General features: G+C 44.7%; 1 protein-coding gene across 1 annotated transcript in view; it reads right to left on the bottom strand.

Annotated features, from left to right (window-relative positions):
* The window catches only part of MRE11 (MRE11 homolog, double strand break repair nuclease), a 325,789-nt gene that overhangs the window by 66,865 nt on the left and 236,952 nt on the right, over positions 1–21,972 (bottom strand). The window contains exons 17-18 of the mRNA XM_040426325.1: positions 12,185–12,249; positions 11,597–11,664 (exon numbers count right to left, since the gene is read on the bottom strand). Of these exons, the coding sequence (XP_040282259.1) occupies positions 11,597–11,664; positions 12,185–12,249 (133 nt within the window). The remainder of the gene's footprint in view (positions 1–11,596; positions 11,665–12,184; positions 12,250–21,972) is intronic.

The raw sequence follows: 21,972 nt of genomic DNA, 5'->3' as shown, positions 1-21,972 counted from the left end.
GCACACAGGAACACAAGTGGTTATCAAGAGCCTTAGCAGAGCACAAGGACCTTGACACGGAGGCATCTGGGAAGGGGGCTAAGCCACTTATATATGCACAGGAGGGCTAGGATAGGTCAGTGAGGTCACATGACCTAAGCCCAGGAAGTGACACGCGCCGGCCCTTAAGGAAGTGTAGCAGGAACAAACAGCAAGCATGCTGTTGCAAGGGCTGAAAGCAAATTGTGGAGCGGATCAAGAACAGCACCCACATAGACAGAGCCCAGGACTGCAGCGGTGAAATGGGAAGCACCGGCCGCAGATCACCGCTGAACACTGCGCCCGCAACCGCAGCAGTAAGCAGAGGAACAGCGGCACACAGCAGCCGCTGTTATATGCTCAAAAAGACCATGGGCACAGGAGTATTTAGAGTTTACTTTAGAAGAATTAGAGCCAATGCCACTCAACAGAGATAATTAACGCTTAAGCTAATCGATAATTTATTGGGATATTGAAAAGGAAAGGAAATTAGAAGCCTACAGCTATTGACGGCATTACATCAAAGAGCTGGGCAGTGAATCCCATAGTCAATTGGACATTTCGGACAGCTCAGCTAATATAATATAACAGTGGAAAGGAAAGGTCAGCTCAGCCCCGTATTCACATTACAAAATTTGTGCCATAAGGGCTTCTATTAATCTGCTCTTGCCTTTCAGCCTGATGGGAAATCGATTCAATAAGAAATTAACTACTATAGATGATCCTTCCTTACCTGGAGGACACAGAGAAACTCTGCTATTCTCATCACATAGAAAATATATAAATGTGGTGTAAAAGGGCAGTAAAAAGTATCTTAAAGACACAAACCTTTCAGACAGCCACATTCTGGTTTGCATTGTACTTCTTCCAAGGGACTTTAAACCGTACTTGGGAAAAATTGCTACTCTGTCTTGGTCTTAGTTCCGGGCTTGAGGGGGCTATGGATGACCGAAGGAGAACTACTGTCATGTGCCGTGGCCCCGTCAAACAGCTAATTGGCAGGGTTGCCTGGTGTCGGACGCCCACCGATCAGGTATTGATTGCCTATCCCGAGGAAAGGTCATCAATATAAAACAATCTTTCAAGGGATTGTGTAAGAATAGGGGACCCATTTGGCTGGACCTGTAAAGGGAGGCTTAGTTACCTGCAGTCTAGTACTAGCTACCGCTCCTTCTCCTCCAGGCCTGGGATGCTCCGCTGGGCTCCCTCGCTGTAAACATCCGGTTCGACAGCGATGCAGCCAATCACTGGCCTCAGCAGAGACCAGATCCTCTTGCGTCATGTGACCATTTGTCATGACGTAAGGGGATTCAGTTTTCACTGAAGCTATTGATTGGCTGCAGTCAATACCAAACCAGATGTTTACAGTGAGAGAGCCCAGCGATGCATCACAGGCCTGGACAGGAAGGAGCGGGGAGTCGATGCTGGGAAGCAGGTAAGTAATCTTCCCTCTACAGGTCTGGCCAAGTGGGGAGGTTTGCCAACCCGCACCCACCCATTCTTGCACAACCCCTTTAAATTAAGTTTTTTATTTTAAATTTTTCATGTCATTATCTATAAAAAAAAATAAAAAAAATCTTAAATCTTACAAACATAATATAGGAAAACATCCAGACTGCTTCTCAGAGGTCATCTCCTTATCATCACAGGCAGGACTACAGTGACAGGTATTATATGTATACAGATAATACGATCCACTATTCATACATGATGTTGCACCTCACCTCCTGCGCTCCCTGCACAATGACCTCTGCACAGGTCACAGAGCATGCCCACAACACTCTTCCTTAGAAGTCAATCAGTCGTCTTAAGACTACAGAATGTTAACAGCAGCTCTGGCAAGATGGCTACCCCCATAATCACGTAGAGAAAATAGAATTTTAAAAATCTACAATCAGAAAATAAAAACAGATTAGAAGAAAAGGATGCGCCATTGTATGGTTGGTTTTAAACAGTTGAAAAAAAATATACAGTAGGTGAAGCATTCCCTTTAAGACGTACAAAATTCATGCTGGATATGAAGTTTGTAAACAATTCTTTTAAGCAGATCTCCAGTTATTACAAAGCCTCATGTGCGGATGCCCACTGGATACCGTATTATAACAACCAATATCTCAGCTGATAGTTCTAGATTTTAGCCAGTACTGCCATAGATCAGACCGATTTCAAAACAAAGTGTAGCAACACAGAGAAAAGAAGGAGGAGAAAGCAGGGACTGTGCAATTTGAAGAAGCGTATGTGACTCTGTGACTAAATATTAACTCCACAATTTCTAAACAATAGTAATATAATGTAGCTCCTACCTGACCCGAGCTACAAGAAGTAGTAGAGGAACAGAAGGGTCCTCGTCACGGCTTGATTTTTGAGTAGAGATCTACTTAGAGGGACACTCCCATATATATTTTTTTGAAATCAACAGCCAATATGTGAATATTTCATGTATTTTTTATTTTTTTACAAAAAAGAGATGGTTTTCTGGATATAATTTTTTAAAGTCTATTTTATTCGACTTTTACCAGGGTAGACAGTCTCACTTATACAAAATCTGTCACCAGTACCTCCCTATCCAATTGTTTATATAGAAACATAGCTGTGGTTCACCTGATTAAAACACATAAAGCACAAAGCAAATAAGGTCCTTGGTGCAATGAGGGCATCACCAATGCCCTTGTTGCACCCAAGCTACTCTCCTTTTTGTGGCCAGCCCCTCCCTGGCTGCTTTAATTGACAGGGCCAGGCAGTGTTAAAGTAGTCAGGGAGGGGTTGGCCACAGAAAGGAGCTTAGGAGCTTGGGTGAAACAAGAACAATGGCGACACCCTCACTGCACCAAAGACCTAGTTTTCATTAATAAAAAGCATTATAACTCAGGAATGGAGCCTCAGATCAACAAAAGAAAAGCAGCGTTTTAATCAGATGAACCACAGTTAAGTGTGTATGCAAACAGCTGGGTAAGAACAGGAGGGTGAGTAGGGGAGGTACATCTCCGATACACACCCTCTTGTTCTTGTGATATTACTCCGGCTTGATGGCGACCTCATCCAAATGCATTGGCACTGGCAGCAATGACCTCATCATCTTCAACTACGAATCCTAGATCTCCAACGCATTTACCACCAGAATACAGGTGGGCGCACAAACATCCCTTTAGGGATTGAGATGCCTTGCATACTTACCCTATGAGCCACTTCTTTCTGGCCACTAAAAAGCTGGATAGGGAGGTCACTGGTGAAAGATTCGCTTTAGACCATCACATTGACCAAAGAGAGCCCTCCTCTAGTGACTCAATCAGATCACACTACTCAATGAAATGCTCCTTTGGTCCCATTTTTATCTACAGTAGGCCCATCAAGCGACCAATAGAGCTATCATATTGTCATCCCAATTCTACACCTACTATTATCACAGGGTTTACCCTTCAGATAAAATCTTCCACTCATAGCAGCAGTGAACTCACAGTGGGTTATCGGTCTATAAAGGAGGTCCTATCATCTGTGCTGACCGTTGTATAAGGACAATTTTTCCTATTTAATTTTCTGTAGAATGGTACAGTAGAAACATACTGTAAGAACAAAAACAGCCAAAAATTCTAATAAAACATCTGTTTTCTTTGATTACCGAGTAGCCCCTTCTGGTGAAAGTGTCCTTTTAAAAGTAATCTGTAAAAAGTGATTCAGTAGCATGAATCTTTGCTAAGAACAGGAAATCCCTCCCCACTCCCTTTAAGAGGTCTATTTATTAAAAATGCATAAATGAAGTGGAGCAGAAACATGAAGGCTGCGTCGCATTTCCCTGCATTAAGACCCATTATGACCATTGTATTTCGTAAGAACAAAGAATCTGGCGGTGGAAAACGAAGAAGCAAAATGCCACTTCATTCAAGTATAGAAGGCGCAGTCAGAGGCAGAGCGCACACATCAAAGTAAGTGCCCCCCACCCCGGGGTGACAGCTGACAATGGTCTCCTTTATACAGAGCTGACTTCATCCAAAGAGGAGGCAGCTGTCCTATTAAAGGGAACTCAGTTACCAAGATACAGTCATGCGGTTGTATGTTAGCCTGCCGTATCGGAGTGTGCTGAAAACGGCGCAATTACCATACACATTATAACATACAATAAGGAACAATACCAATAGTAGAAGCATAATTATGCTGTATTGATAATATTAAATAACATAATACCCTTATTGTAATTATTACTGTCATAGTCAGTATTGTTAACCCCTACTACCCCGGGCCAGTTTTCGCCCCCCTGCCCAAGCCATTTTTTGCAAATCTGACATGTGTCACTTTATGTGATAATAACTTTGGAACGCTTTTACTTATCCAAGCCATTCTGAAACTGTTTTCTCGTGACACATTGTACTTCATGATGGTCATAAATTTGAGTCAATATATTTCACCTTTATTTAGGAAAAAATCCCAAATTTACCAAACATTTAGAAAAATTAGCAATTTTCTAAATTTCTATTTCTCTGCTTTTAAAACAGAAAGCAATACCTTATAAAATATTCCCCATAAGTCTACTTTATGTTGGCATCATTTTGCAAATGTCATAATTTTTTTTTTAGGATGTTAGAAGGCTTAGAATTTTAGAAGCAATTCCTCAAAGGGGTATTCCCATCACAATGATCACTGTTAAATCTGTTAATGATTTGACAGTGATCATTTTTGTAAATACATTTAATTTCCCAATTCCCACCCTTTTTGAGAAAATAAGTCCCCTCTTACCTGATCGTTGTCTTTCGTCTCCAATGGTTACGGCCACCTCTCCTGTCGAATCCCGCCGGGCCGCGCTTGCGCAGACTGAAGATTTTCTCCCGGCCGGGCAATGTCCTGAACGCGCACGCCGTCGCGCATGTGCCATGATGACTTCTTCCTGGCCAGTATAGTACAGAGCCGCGAACGCGCACGTTGGCTCTGTACTATACAGGCCAGGAATAAGTCACCATAACGCCATTCTATGATGGAATGCATAACGGAATGCCGTCATAATAGAAGTCTATGGGCTGCAAAACGGATCCGTCCCGTTTCCATTATGCAGGGGAGGACTAGGGATCAAGAGCGGACTCCCCAGCACAACGGAGACGGGACAGATCCGTTTTGCAACCCATAGACTTATATTATGACGGAATGAATAACGGAATGTCTCTAAAGGCATTCTGTTATGCATTCAGTGATAGAATTGTGTTATGGTCCGTGGTAACGAAATCCATAATGCAATTCACCTTTTACCAGTAAACGAAGCGGGAACGAATTTCATAACCTGAAATTCGCTGTTCTCTAATTATTACACTTTCTGGAGCAATGTGACCAAAAAATTGGTTGTTTTGGCACCGTTTTTATTTATTTATTTTCACAGCGTTCACTTGAGGGGTTAGGTGATGTGACATTTTTTTTTAGAGCAGATGGTTACGGACGTGGCAATACCTAATATGTATACCTTTTCTAATTAAAATTTACACAACAATAGCATTTTTGAAACAAAAAAAAAAGATGTTTTAATGTCTCCATAGTCTGAGAGCCATAGCTTTTTTGATTTTTTGACCGGTTGTCTTCAGTAGGGTCTCATTTTTTGCGGGATGAGGTGATGGTTTGATTAGTACTATTTTGGGGGCCATACGCCTTTTTGTTTGATTGGTATTGCAATTTTTGTGATGTAAGGTGACAAAAAATGGCTTTTATTGGCACTGTTTTTATTAAAAAAAAAATTACGGTGTTCAGCTAAGGGGTTAGGTCACATGATATTTTTATAAAGCCGGTCGTTACAGACGCGGTGATACCCAATATGTGTGTTTTTTCCATTTTTTTTCTATTTTTTTTTATGATAAAATCAGGGGAAAGTGGCGTTTTTTTAGTTTTTTTACTTGAAACTTTTTATTTTTTTTAGTAAAAACACTTTTTTTTAAACTTTATTTCTGTCCCACTCTGGGTCTTCAACTTTTGAGGGTCTGATCCCCTCTGCAATGCATTACAATACATCTGTATTGTATTGCATTGCCTGTTAGTGTATGACACTGAGTCATACACTAACAGGTTGCCTAGGACAGCGGTCCCCGACCGCCGGGCCACGGCCCAGGACCGGGCCCTGGAAGATTGTTAGCCGGGCCGCGGCGATCAGGGCCGTCTTTAACGCTGTACTAATGAAGCGATTCCATTATGGAAGCGCTACATTAGTACAGAAGGACCAGGAAGCGGTGAAGGATCTGTACTCACCGCTTCCTTGTCCTCGGCTCCGCTATCGGCTGTGCAGGGCTGCGCACAGTATGAGGTCGCTCTGTGACCTCACGCTGTGCGCCGCTATACACAGCCGACAGCAGAATGAAGAGGATCGTGATGGTGACCAGGAGCAGGAGAGGTAAGTGTTTTTTTTATTTTATTTGCACTGGGAGCTGATGGCTGACCTGGGGGACATATGGCTGACATGAGGGGCAGACATGAGGGGCTGACATGAGGGGCAGACATGAGGGGCAGACATGAGGGGCAGACATGAGGGGCTGACATGAGGGGCTGACATGAGGGGCAGACATGAGGGGCAGACATGAGGGGCAGACATGAGGGGCTGACATGAGGGGCTGACATGAGGGGCTGACATGAGGGGCAGACATGAGGGGCTGACATGAGGGGCAGACATGAGGGGCAGACATGAGGGGCTGACATGAGGGACTGACATGAGGGGCTGACATGAGGGGCTGACATGAGGGGCTGACATATGGGGCTGACATGAGGGGCTGACATGAGGGGCTGACATGGGGGGCTTATGGCTGACATGGGGGGCTGATAGATGGCTAAAGGTTTGGGGGTTGATCTGAGCCATTGGGGGTCTGATCTGAGGTCTGCTTAACATTGGGGGTCTGATTGCTGGTCTGACCTGAGGTGTAATGAAAAATATTTTTTTCTTATTGTTCTCCTCTAAAACCTAGGTGCGTCTTATAGGGCGAAAAATACGGTACAGTGCAGCAGAAACCAGGTGCAGCAGAGACCATAGTCCATTTATATAGTCGTTATATATTTTAATATGCACCTTGTGTTTTGTTATGCGCGTGAATCAGTCAGCTGACTGATTCAGCCCCGCCCACCCCCTAAGCCCAGGGCGGAGCTCACTGATTCACGTGCATAACTAAAAACAAGGTGTATATTAAAATCTAACACTATATAACGACTATATAAACTGACTATGGTCAGCGCTGACCCCGGCATAGAAGGGGTTAATCTGCCGACATCGGCTTTTACAGCAATGCTGGCGGATACAGCAGTGGCCCGGCAGTCCCTGATAGCTCCGGTGCCCGCCCGATCACCATGACGTTATAGTACATCAAAATGCGGCAAGTCATCGTGCAGAGAACATCTCTTGACCTGGCGGCCTTTACCGCTTAAATGGGTTCCATGAAATACTACTGTTGTACTGATCTGAATGCACTGATCCGCCATCATTGCTGGGGGTTTCAGCAGCTGCACTTCATTGTGGTCACCTAAAGGGTCTACAATGGACACCTTTGTAAATGAATTGTTTAAAGGGACATTCCAACAGGGCGGTGATAGAACTGCACAGAAAGCCGTGCTGCTGGCCGGCCACACATCTTGGAGATTGGGGTGCACACATTCTATTGACTGGTAGGAGTCTCCGAGATGCCACGGATGCAGAATTGACCACCTATCCCTGTGATGGCTAACCTCCGGCACTCCAGCTGTGGTAAAACTACGACTCTCAAGATGTACACTTCCTTAACTGTTCTCAGAACTCCACAGAAATGAATGGAGCATGCTGGGAGTCGTAGTTTCACCACAGCTGGAGTTCCAGAGGTTAGCTATCCCTGACCTAGCCCACGGCTAAAATGCAGCTATATGATGATAGACCATTCTATGTGCCCTATCAGGGCGCACCGAGTTACAGAGCAGGGATAACCACTTGAGACCCTCCTCTATGAGGCCGAATAGTGGGCTACTAACTAGCAGAATTTCTCCCTCCAGCAAAGGGCATCCATGTATAATATGTAATACCACATTTCTCTAGTAGTGGGCGCTACAAGAGAAATCTGCAACAATTTCCTGGGGCAAAATCAGCTCTTTATGTTACGCAATTATATAGCGCTGACATATTCCGCAGCGCTTTACAGACATCAGCATCAAACTTTCCCCAATGGGGCTCACAGCAGTATGACTATGGAGTGCGGAAGGAAAACGGAGTACCCCCGCAAACACAGGGAGAATATACAAACTCCATGCAGATGGCGACCTTGGTCGGATTCGAACCTAGGACCCCAGCGCTGAGCTGCCCATACTGACCACAAGCTCTTTGCTGGCAATCTCTGATATTAAAGGGGTTTTCCGAGACTTTTTAACTGATGACGTATCCCCTGGATAATTCATCAGTATCTGATTGATGGGGGCAGACACTCGGGACCCCCGACGATCAGCTGTTTAACGAGGCTGCGGCGCTCCTGTGAGCGCCATGACCTTCTTGCAGCTTTCCCTAGGCCACTGACATCACGTCCATCGGTCACATGGCCTAGGCGCATTAAAGTGGATGGGGCTGAGATGTGATAGCAAGCACAACCGCTATACTGTGGTATGTACGGCGCTGTGCTTGGTAAGCTGCGAGACGGCCTGGGCGCTTACAAGAGCACAGATGCCTTCTCAAACATCTGATCGGTGGGGGTCCCAGCTATCGGACCCCCACCAAGCACATACTGATGACCTATCCAGAGGATAGGTCATCAGTTAGAAAGTCTTAGTAAACACCTTGAAAAGGGTTATCTGTGATGAGAGGGCCTCTTTAAGGAAGACTTGTCTGAAATGTGTAGTGGTAAATCATGGCATACTACTGACCTATCATCTAGGGCTTACTCAATCAAGAACCAGCTCAACTCATAGCAGACCGCACATGTATTACTACATTTCTCCTGTAGTGGCCACTGTAGAGGGACATCTGCCGCGGCACAATCAGCTATTTACCAGAACCTTCTGCCATGGGACAACCCCTTTAAGGAAGCCTTGTCTGAGATGTGTAGTGCCATAAGTCATGCTTTGAACAAGGAGAGAGGTTTTATTATACTGGATTGTCTTTTCTGCATTCATAGAAAAATAACACGTAGGTGGAAACGACCTTTCTCATATTTCTCGACCAAAACACTATTATTCCTGCCGCATTATGCTTGACATACATAATACATCACCGTTATCTATCTATAAAGAAGGGAAGGTTTATTCTGAGGGTCCCTCTCTACCAGCGAGAGTATACCGGGAGCGAGCACGGGATGCATTCTTATAGCCCTTAGTGGTTTATTGTTATTTGTGAATTCATCACAAACAGATGGAAGCTGTTCGATCGCTATGATATAGTGATATTGTTAATGCTGACAAGTCGGCAGCGGAGGTTTCAGTCATCCTGTCCGCATCCTGCTTGACTACGCATTCCTTCCAGCAATTTAATCTGCATTAACAAAAAGCCTAAAGAAAATGCTGTAAAAAAAAAAAAAGTTAAAATGGACAAAGAAAACTGTGTGTGAACCTACCGGTATAGATCTACTAGTCAGGCCTCCCATTACAATCCAACACCCCTAAAAACTCATTTTTTTGGCACTCCTGGCCCACACCACCTAGACTGTTTGCTTATGGGGCAGGTTACCTTCTCAGCATCTTTCACATACTTGATCTTAGGTAAGAGAGTTTGCAGTTCTCATCTCTCGTGGAGCTCAAGAAAGATATTATAGGTTGCTAATCTGAAGGTACAGGTGTCCTACGCTTGTTCTCAAGTTCTACCCTTAGGACTGTTGGGGATATGGTTCTGAGAGAGGGACTATCTACACGTACAGAGGGACTGTTCAAAACTAAGGGCTTTTGGAGCAGTTTTGATCCTTAAGGCGAGTTGTCGTCAAATAACGGCAAACCCTTCGGAGTGATTTTCTTTCGATATTGTTAGGCTCTCTGTCGACCATAAAAAAAAAAAGGCTTATTGCAGGGTTATTCCGAGACACTGGAGAAACATACATCCTTCAACAGTGGTGGGATGGGTTCAGGAGGTTAAAAGCATTATGAGGATGGAGGAGCTAGTGGTGGAAGATTCTGATGATCTTAACAAATTCTTTATATTATGGCAACCCTAGATCACTTTTCGAAAGACTTCTGATTTAAAGAGTATGATCAATTAAAGAGCTAGTCTTCCCGTTTTCCATTTTTATTTCACCATTTGCCCTTCTTTTTCCCTTCGCTTTAGCCTTACTGTTTTCACATCCCTTTGTATGTCTTGACTGAGAAGGACTAGTGTCCTACATTTTTTAAGTCAGTTTTACTTCAGTTTGTGTTGTTGTAATTTGCACCAAATTTGTCAAACGTTGCACAGGTTTGATAAATTTGGCACATCTCTAAAAATATCACTGCTGTCTAGAGATGTTACTCACGTTTTATACAACATCCCCCCACTGGAGGTAGATTACAACAAGTTTGAGACTTAGAGGACCTCTCCCCTCTCCTGACACGTCTGTTTTAGTAACTGCTTGCATACCCCATGTAATAACAATTCTGAAGCATCTATTCTTATGACTATGTTGTGCCATTCCTTTATTACTACTGCTACAAATTTAGAAATAAATTGCCAGGAATCTGCAGTAAAGGTTCTACTGGGTGTTACCAGTAGCGGGTGTGTCTGACTCTGTCCAATCAGTGCTGCTGGTGTCAGACTGTGCAGGGACACCCCCCCCCCCAAACTGCTGGCAATTCATTCATAACTTTTAGCAGGAATAACATAGGAATGGCACATCATACAGTCATAAGAATAGATGCTTCAGAATGGTTATTACATGGGGGATGCATGTAGTTATTACAACAGACATGTCTGGAGAGGTGTGATGACCTAATTATCTCCATGGCTGTAAACTGCAAGAGTGTGTAGAATGGGGAAAAAATCCAATCTATCAAGGACTACAGAGCACACAGACCAATGACAGGTGGAAGTGGTGAATCACACACTGTTCAGAGCCAGGAGTGCACCCAAGGCAGACTGAGCAGGGAAGATCTTACATTCCCTAAGATAAGTAAGAAATCAGTCCAGGAATGAAACTGTGCTGATACATGAGAGCTAGTGAAGGCAGCAGCATCCTGGACACACAGATCTTAAATCCAGCATATATTACTGGGAGGGACACATCTACATAACATGAACTTAATTTAGGAGCAGATTGTAAACTGAATGTTAAGGGGTCACAAAATCAATGAAGATTTTTTTATTAGCTCCACTAATGTGTAAAAATAATTGGTGTCCAAAGCCTTTAATTAATTTAGTGCATTTGATGATTCATCTTAGCCACATACAATTCTGATGAAACTCTTCAACACTGGTAAAGGGGTTGCCCGGCTTAGGAGTCTACAAACCCAATGGTCCTAATCTGTGCAGGAATGGCGGGGGCTGTGGGCAGGCGAGTTTTTTTTTTTTTAATGATTGAATACAGGTTAGAGCAATTGGGCTTTTCACTTCGAGGCCGGACAACCCCTTTTAGATAGCTCAGAAGCAAAAATAACAAAATACATTTGGCACACATCATTTACTCCATTTTGCTTAGTAAATCTCCTCCACACAACATACCTCTTGGCCACATTGGAAGATGAGGTGAAGGAAACTGCCTCTATATCGGAGTCATCGTCCTCTATCTCCTGAAGAGATGTAAGCAGAGCAGTTACTTAACATGAGAACACGTTTTTACACATCTATGCCACTATTATGTTATATCTCTATGCTGGTATGTTCTACTACAGAGAACCACAGAGCAGAAAACAAACTAATACACAAAGTGTGAGCTGGGTCATAAAGTGAAGATCCACCTTTTAAAAATGGACATTGGGACCACTCTAAAGACATATTACCTTAATCAGTATTTTGGATCTATTTAAGTTGAAAACTAAGGTGCCCAAGGGTGGATTTACAGATAACAATCGGGATTGGAGTTAACTCTGATCCCGCCAAACCCTTAGATGTTGTGGTCTACAGGGGCTGGACAGACAAGGAGGAACACATTCTGTCACCCCATCAGTGTTTCCATTGAGAAGATTGCAAGATACCAATGGGTTCTCATGGCTTCATCCAACTACACATAGTATATTGACCTCAGAAAACTTACATTCTTTATCATTTGCTTACAACTGTTCAAAATAATTATACAGGACTCCTACCCACCTCAGAATAATTCTTTGCAGGGGCCTTCCTTGAGGAAGGTTGTCTTGAGGAGGAAGATTTAAAGGCTAGAGAAGAAGAAAAACATGAATGCATGTTTAGGATTTAAAGGAAGAAACAATATAGCCACATGAGCTTATATAGCTGGTACAGTACTAAGTGCTCTTGAAAAGTGAAGTCAGTCTTAAAATAGGATTCTTTATGAACAGCAATCATCTGAAGACCGTATTAACTTCTTAGCACAAAAGTAATTACAATACACAAAGTTAAAGTGCCAGTATTAATATGTAATGATTGCTTCTAGCTCAAGAATAATTAAGACTACAAAGAACTTCTCTCTGATGACTAATTGTGAAGTTGAGTTAAAGTACAGTACGGTCCAGACTACTGAGAGGATCCATCCACTGCTGTGTAAGTACAGCAAATAACAGGATATATTATTTGTCCATCTTATGACACTCTATGAACGTTTAGGTTCCCCCAGTCCACCATTGGGTAACATTTATTAAGGTCACAATTCCCTCTATACACATTTGGACAAATGGGTTGAGTTATTAGAAATAAATTCTTTCAAAGTGCAGCGACCGTGGGAATCACCTGATCACCCCAGGTCCTGCCATGTCAAAAAACTGCGGCCAGACAGTTATTTCCCTGGTGCCATCAAAGTAATAAAAATATGGCTTGAGTTTAGAATGGGAGCCATTCACAGAGATTTGCTCTCCATCCGGGCTCATAGGGGTTCCTGAACAGATGACTGGGCATATGGACAGGACATGTCGTCATGAGACAACTCTTCTAAATGTGGGTTTCTCCACTTCACTCTTAGGTAACCATTTACTAAATTTAAGGTTGTGCTAGTCATATCTGGGCAACAATACAATGACATTGTGTTCCATCAAGCAACCATTAAATCAAACATTTATTAAAGATAAGGTTTGCCTAGTCCACAATAGGCAACACCCATAGGTGGGTTCCTCTAGTCCACCCTTGGGCCAGAGAAAAAATCATTAATAATTTGGTTCCTATAGTCCAGAGTTCCTCTGTTCCTTAGCAAGTAATCTTACAACGTGCCTTCTATTAAACTAGTGCCACTTAGAAACGAGATATGTAACCCCTGGGGAACATGTAACACAGGTTGAGAACCTAGCCTGTAGGCCACATTTTAGCAAATCGATTATTAAAAATAAGGACAGATCTTCATTAATGCCTTAACCTTGGTTCCTACCTGGGGTATTCTGGTTGTGTAGATATTGTAGACCCAGTGGCAAGGGAGATACCTGCTTTTGATGTACTACCGCATAAACTGAGTATCCTCTCTCAATCTTTATTCTCAGGAGAACTAGGTTTGGCTCCAATACTATCCTATACCTCAACCCTTTTGAATTATTATGTCCGAGAGGTCCATCAACAAATTAATTAATGTCTGGTATATATGATATCCTAAAAATCACCCCATTCTGGCTCATCTGTCTAAGGCCTCTTTCACACTTGCGTTGTCCGGATCTGGCGTGTACTCCACTTGCCGGAATTACACGCCGGATCCGGAAAAACGCAAGTGTACTGAAAGCATTTGAAGACGGAGCCGTCTTCAAAATGCGTTCAGTGTTACTATGGCAGCCAGGACGCTATTAAAGTCCTGGTTGCCATAGTAGGAGCGGGGGAGCAGTATACTTACAGTCCGTGCGGCTCCCGGGGCGCTCCAGAATGACGTCAGAGCGCCCCATGCGCATGGATGACGTGATCCATGCGCTTGGGGCGCCCTGACGTCACTCTGGAGCGCCCCGGGAGCCGCAAGGACGGTAAGTATGCTGCTCCCCCGCTCCCCGCTACACTTTACCATGGCTGCCAGGACTTTAGCGTCCCGGCAGCCATGGTAACCATTCAGAAAAAGCTAAACGTCGGATTCGGCAATGCGCCGAAACGACGTTTAGCTTAAGGCCGGATCCGGATCAATGCCTTTCAATGGGCATTAATTCCGGATCCGGCCTTGCGGCAAGTCTTCAGGATTTTTGGCCGGAGCAAAAAGCGCAGCATGCTGCGGTATTTTCTCCAGCCAAAAAACGTTCCGTTCCGGAACTGAAGACATCCTGATGCATCCTGAACGGATTTCACTCCATTCAGAATGCATTAGGATAAAACTGATCAGGATTCTTCCGGCATAGAGCCCCGACGACGGAACTCTATGCCGGAAGAAAAGAACGCAGGTGTGAAAGAGCCCTAAACAATATTACATGTGGCAATGGGAGCAGTGTCTCGGTAAGAAGTTATTGCTGGAGATATGGCAGAACCAAATACTGAAAAGGTTGCAGCAGCAATACATCCAAAAAGTGGTGGTGCCAGCGATGAAGGGTATCAGCCTGTAACACCCCCGTCATCCAGAATTTAGTGAAGAACTGCAGCACGCTCAAGTCCTCAATGCAAAACTGTCGTTTATTCACCGAAACAAGGCTTTCAAAGCTTGAAAAAGACCGTGTAAGGTTGAAACGTCGCACTGTTTTGGTGAATAAACGACAGTTTTGCATTGAAGACTTGAGCGTGCTGCGGTTCTTCACTAAATTCTGGCGATATGGCAGGCTACTTGGAATAAAGCTCCCAAATCCTCTATGTGTACTTTATTCAAGGAAAATAAAAAATAGATATATGACGTGTACATACGGCTTAGGTCTCTAGTGCCCAGCGAGGTCCAGGTGTTCCGCTGTGTGGACTGTGCTCTGATGAGAAGAAGTACAGGGCACACTATGCTGTACCAGAGCATGAATTCTAGTCCCTACCCAGAAATAATAGTATAGATTATGGGTTTCATTTTACTGGCATATTCTCTGGCTCAGTATGATACTACATCTATATAGTTTTTCTTGTGTTTTAATACTTAAAAAACAACAACTTTGGAATACAAATAGTTTTTCTTTGCACCGACATATTCTGACCCCCATAACTTTTTATGTCATGTCTACGGAGCTGTGTGGGGGCTCATTTTTTGTGGAGTGATCTGTAGTTTTTATAAATATCATTTTGGAGCATGTGTGACTTTTCGATCAGGTGAAGCAACAAAAAAATGGCAAATCAACCATTTCGATTTTTTTTTTCTATTACGGTGTTCACCGTACTGAGTAAATATTTTATCATTTGATGGTATGTTTTCAGTCATGGAGTACAAATATGGTGGGGGTCTGAACTGAAGCCACAATGCTGATGATCGGGGGGAGAAAATAGGCTACACTATGACCTCACAGGGATATCCTCTGTTACATTTGGGGTTGCTCTGGATGATGGATATATATATATATATATATATATATATTAGGTCACCTGAAATACTACATACAAAAGGTGGTCAGGGACCTGGATCCTGGTGCGCATGTCCAGTTCACACATATTGCAGAGAGCAGCAGCTCACTGTAAGGCTACTTTCACACTCGCGTTCGGTGCGGATCCGTCTTGTATCCGTTTGCATTATTTTTTCAAAAAAGATCTGCCCTGACTTACACTGAAAGTCAATGGGGGACGGATCCGTTTTAAATTGCACCATATTGTGTCAGCACCAGCGCTCATGTTCTACTTTTGTACTGCTACATCAGAGGTAGAAATCTGCTGACAGATGCCCTCTAATAAGCCTTTATCAGATCGTATTCGCCTGTGCCGTGAATCACTCACATATCTTTTCACCGTTTGATGATCTCTCTTCAGTTTTCATGAAACAGCAATTCTTTTCATGCCTTTTGGAAGACATTGAAAAATTTCACGCTTTTCATATTCAGAAAGATCTCTCCTAAATTAGGCAAATCCTCTGGCGGTGCAGGGGGAGAAAAAGCTGGTCTTTGTAAATGAACCCTAATCTCTTTAAATAACACTCCTTTTCACCAAGATCTCCTGGCAATCTAATTAAGAAAACTGTCTGAGAGCGATACCAGACATCTAACAAGATATGAGGAAGAAGACAAGCGCTTTATTTTAAAAACTGGAACCTAAATGCTCATTTTACTGAAATCCTATTAATATCTCCCCTGCCTAATATGTTGTATTTTTCGCTTTAGAAAACATAGGTTTTAGAGGACCTCAGATCAGATCCCCAATCTTCATCAGACCTCAGATTAAACCCCCAAATCAGGAATCTTCATCAAATCCCCAAATCAGACCCCCAATCACAAAAGCCCCTGAAATCAGACCTCCAATCTTCAGGAGACCTTCAAATCAGATTCTCAATCTTCAACAGAACCTCAATCTTCATCAGACCTGATTAGAACCCCCACTCTTCATCAGATCCTCAAATCAAACCCCTAATCTTCATCAAACCCCAGAACTTCACCAGATCTAAGATCAGAACCCAATCTTAATTAGACCTCAGATCAGAACCGTAAAACTGAAGTAAATACTGGTTTGCGTACTTTTAAACAATAGATAAATGGTTTAACTGCCTGAGAAGAACGCTTAAAATAAATAATTTATTGTCATAATATTAAAATGGTAGTGGCTACCCGCCAGCAAAACAATTCAGGCTGAGTGCAATGGGGTAGTGGACTATTAGTATAAATATCCAGCCACTACCCCCATAGTCACTGATGAGTACAAAGATCTGTGTGGTGCTAGAGATACAATGTTGCCTCCGCAGTTCCACCACACACACTTAGATACACTGTATTCACTCGATGTGTATCTGTTACTCAAACAGGTCATTCAGCGCTAATGACAGTGTGCTCTGAAAGGAGGGGGGTGATTGGTCTAATTTGCACATGTAGCCACCAATCAAACCCCAATGTCACTGTCAAGCCCTATGACTAGGGTTAAGCGAACCCGAACTTTAGGATTTTTGGACCCCGGACCCGAACCCGAACATTTCAGTGAAAGTTCGGGTTCGGTGTTCGCCACTTTTTGAATCTAACTCAGTGATCTACAGACAAATAGTTGTGTGGGTGCAGGGCACAATCGTTTTACCCTGCCCTGAGCTCATTGACCAAAAAATACAAACTTTTATAATTTTGTTAGTTAGGTGGGTGGCGGCGGCCATTTTATGCACCAGCACTGCATCTGAGCTTTTGGGACATTGCAAATCACCATTTTTTTGGGGGCAAACTACAACATCTGGAATAGTCAGTGTGCAATTTAAGGTAGAAATACACCCATCATTTTCTGGGGTTTGAAAAACACACTTTTTTTTTCTTTCAAAAAACAGTATTTTCAAGATCTGCAAGTGTTAAATTCAAGTTTATTATAGACAGTTTTCATATTCTGTTAGCAAAAAAAGACTTTTTTGGCAATCTACAACATCTGTATTAGGCCTCATGCACACGACCGTTGTTTTATTCCGTGTCCGTTGTGCCGTTTTTCTGCGGACCCTTTGACTTTCAATGGGTCCGTTGAAAACTCGGCTAATGCACCGTTTGCCATCCGTGTCCGTGATTCCAGTCCGTCAAAAAAATATAACCTGTCCTATTATTTTCGCGGAAAACGGTTCGCGGACTCATTCAAGTCAATGGGACCGCTAAAAAATGCGGAGGCACACAAGATTGTCATCCGCGTCCGTTTTTTTCCTATCATTTGCATGGCAGACTTGACTTAGACTTTTTTTTTACTTTCCTTTATGTCTGGTGATCCTCCAAAAATAAAGGAAGTCACACGGAAACAAAAACGGAAATGGATCACGGAACAACGGAATCCCATTTTGCGGAACGGAACACAACAATCGTGTGCATGAGGCCTTAGTCAGTGTGTAATTTAAGGTAGAAATACACCCATCATTTTCTGGGGTTTGAAAAAAACACTTTTTTTTTCTTTCAAAAAACAGTATTTTCCAGATCTGCAAGTGTTAAATTCAAGTTTAATATATACAGCTTTCATATTCTGTTAGCAAAAAAAGACTTTTTTGGCAATCTACAACATCTGCATTAGTCAGTGTGCAATTTAAGGTAGAAATACACCCATCATTTTCTGGGGTTTGAAAAACACACTCTTTTGACAAAAAACACTATTTTCAGGCCTTGCAGCATCAGCACGTGTGAAATTACAGCTTATATACTGCTGTCAAATTCAGTTTTTAAACGAACACTCATTTGGGCACCAAAAAATTTAGTTGGCAGCCTTTGATGCAGATGTCATTGTGAGATACACCCTTAATACATTTGGGTTACATTCAGAGATTTAAATACCGCCATTTGGTGCACCAATATTGAATTCAGGCCTACACTGATTCAGACCGTGTGAGATACCACCTCTACATACAGGGGTTTGAATTAGGCATTTGAAATAAAGCCTTTTTGTGCAAAGATATATTTACTGCAGGCCTACACTGGTTCAGGGCGTGTGTGATCCCCTCTATACATACAGGGGTTTGATTCAGCCATTTGAAATACAGCCTTTTTGTGCAAAGAAATCTTTAATTGAGGCCTAGTCTGGTTCAGGCCGTGTGCGATACACCCTTTACATACTGTGGTTCTTTTCTACTATTAATTAAACACCCATTTAGGGCAAGATCCTAAATTAAAAAAATATGAGGAGAGCGTCAAATAAGGGACGTGGCCGCTGCTGGTGGAGCTCCTGTTGCAGGGAGAGGACGTGGTCGATCTGTGGCAGCTACACGCACAAGTGAAACCCCTTCCTCAGGTGCGAGTAGGCTGCTCTACGAATGGTGAGGCCTGAACAAGTACAGGCGATAGTAGATTGGGTTGCTGACAGTGGATCCAGTTCCTTCACATTGTCTCCCACCCCGTCTCCTGCTGAAAGACCACAGTTGGCACCTGCAGCCGATGTCCATCAGTCTTTCACCTCACCCCCTTGCAAATCAGCCAAGCAGTCAGAGCCCCAAGTCATGCAGCAGTCTCTTCTGCTTTTTGATGACTCTGTTAGCAGGGTTTCCCAGGGCCATCAACCTAGTCCTGCCCCAGAAGTGGAAGAGATTGAGTGCACCGATGCCCAACCACTTATCTTTCAAGATGAGTACATGCGAGGACCATCGCAGCACGTCTCGGATGATGACGAAACACAGGTGCCAACTGCTGGGGCTTTCGAAAGTGTGCAGACTGACAAGGAGGGCAGGGGTGAAGACTGGGTGGAAGATGATGTGGAGGACGATGAGGTCCTAGACCCCACATAGAATCAAGGTCATGCGAGTGACCGAGGTAGTTCGGAGGAAGAGGCGGTGGTCGCACAGAGCCACCAGCACAGCAGAAGAGGAAGCAGGGTGCAAAAGAGGAGCGGCTGTCCTCTAGACAGTACGCCTCCTACTGCCCACCGCAGCAAGGGACCGAGCACACCAAAGCCAGCTCCAAGGAGTTCCCTGGCGTGGCAGTTCTTCAGACAATGTGCTGACGACAAGACACGACTGGTTTGCACACTGTGCAATCAGAGCCTGAAGCGAGGCATAAACGTTCTCAACCTGAGGACAACCTGTATGACCAGGCATTTAAGTGCAAAGCACGAGATGCAGTGGAGTAGACACCTCAAAAACCAAGAAAGGTCTCTGGCTCCTCCTGCTTCCTCTTCTGCTGCAGTCGCGGCCTCTTCATCCACCTCTGGAGTGACAGTGCCACCTGCCACCCCGCAAACAGAGGATCTGCCAGCAACACCAACACCTGGGTCACCAAGCATCTCCACAATGTCCTACGGAAGCGTTCAGCTCTCCATATCACAAACGCTGGAGATGAAGAGGAAGTACCCCCCTACCCACCCGCGATCCCTAGCCCTGAATGCCAGCATTTCTAAATTACTGGCCTTTGAAATGCTGTCATTCCGTCTGGTGGAGACGGAGAGTTTTAAAGGCCTTATGGCGGTGGCTGTCCCACAGTACGTCGTGCCCAGCCGCCACTACTTTTCAAGGCGAGCCATCCCTTCCCTTCACAACCAAGTAGGGGACAAAATCAGGTGTGCACTGCGCAACGCTATCTGTGGCAAGGTGCACCTGACTACGGATACGTGGACCAGTAAGCAGGGTCAGTGCCGTTATATCTCCATAACAGCACACTGGGTAAATGCAGTGGCGGCTGGGCCTGAGGCGGATAGCAGTTTGGCGCATGTCCTTCCACCACCGAGGATTGCAGGGCGCTTCAGTTTGCCTCCTGTTGCTTCCTCTTCCTTCAACTCTGCTTCCTCATCCTCTACCAGATCCTCATCCGGTCAGTGTAACACCTTCACCACCAACCACCAGGGGTAAACGACAGTAGGCAGTTTAAAACTTATCTGTTTCGGGGACAAACCCCACACCGCGCAGGAGCTGTGGACGGGCCTTGAACAACAGAACAAGAGACCGATGAGTGGTTTGTGCCAGTCAACCTCAAGCCTGGCCTGGTGGTGTGCGATAATGGGCGAAATCTCATAGCAGCTCTGGGACTAGCCGGTTTAACGCACATCCCTTGCCTGGCGCTTGTGCTGAATTTGGTGGTGCAGAGATTCCTTAAAAATTACCCCGACATGTCAGAGCTGCTGCATTAAGTGCGGGCCGCCTGTGCACGCTTTCGGCGTTCTGACCCTGCTGCTGCTCGCCTCCACCTTGCACATGCTGGCCAGACTGTGCGAGCAGCAGCAGGCGATAGTGGAGTTTCAGCTGCAGCACGCACGGGTGAGTCGCTCGGCGGAACAGCACCACTTCACCACCAATGACTGGGCCTCCATGCGAGACCTGTGTTCCTTGTTGCGCTGTTTCGAGTACTCCACCAACATGGCCAGTGCCGATGACGCAGTCCTCAGCGTTACTATCCCACTTCTATGCCTCCTTGAAAAAACGCTCATGGCGATGAAGGAAGAGGATGTGGCACAGGAGGAGGAAGAGGGATCATTTCGTAGGGTTTCCGGCCAGTCATTCCCAAGTGGCTCTGAGGGTGGGTTCCTGCACCCACAAACCTAAGGTACACAATTGTCTAGCCATGGCACAGTTCTGGAGGATGACGAGGTGGAGGATGAGGAGGAGGAGAAGCAGGAGGAGGAACCATGTTCACAGCAGGGTGGCACCCAGACCAGCTCATGGCCATCACTGGTGCGTGGATGGGGGGATACAGAGGACACAGATGATACACCTCCCACAGAGGACAGCTTTTCGTTGCCTCTGGGCAGCCTGGCACAGATGAGCGATTACATGCTGAAGTGTCTCCGCAACGACCGCCGAGTTGCCCACATTCTAACTTGTGCTGATTACTAGGTGGCCACGCTGCTGGATCCCCGTTACAAGGACAACGTACCGTCCTTAATTCCGTCACTGGAGTGTGATCGTAAGATGCGCGAGTACAAGCGCACGCTGGTAGACGCGCTGCTGGTGGCATTCCCACCTGACAGCGGGGGCACAGTGGAAGCACAAGGCGAAAGCAGAGGAAGAGGTCGCCAACGCAGCTGGGGCACCGCCAGCACCTCAGAAGGCAGGGTTAGCATGGCCGAAATGTGGAAAAGCTTTGTCAGCACGCCACAACAATCAGCACCACCAGCTGATATGGAACGTCTTAGCAGGAGGCAGCATTTCACCAACATGGTGGAGCAGTATGTGTGCACACTCCTACACGTACTGAATGACGGGTCTGCCCCCTTCAACTTCTAGGTCTCCAAATTGGGTACATGGCCTGAGCTTGCCCTTTACGCCTTGGAGGTGCTGGCCTGCCCTGCAGCCAGTGTATTGTCTGAACGTGTGTTTAGCATGGCAGGTGACGTTATCACGGACAAGCGCAGTCGCCTATCCACAGCCAATGTGGACAAACTCACGTTCATTAAAATGAACCAGGCATGGATCCCTCAGGACTTGTCCGTACCTTGTGCAGAATAGACATGTATACCGGCACTAAGCAGCCATTGTTATACTGCAGCGCAATTGCTCATGT

The sequence above is a fragment of the Bufo bufo genome, chromosome 3 (genome assembly GCF_905171765.1).
Source record: "Bufo bufo chromosome 3, aBufBuf1.1, whole genome shotgun sequence".
Lineage (NCBI taxonomy): Eukaryota > Metazoa > Chordata > Amphibia > Anura > Bufonidae > Bufo > Bufo bufo.
Note: the sequence above shows the minus strand (reverse complement) of the source record. Positions and strands in the feature narration are given on the sequence as shown.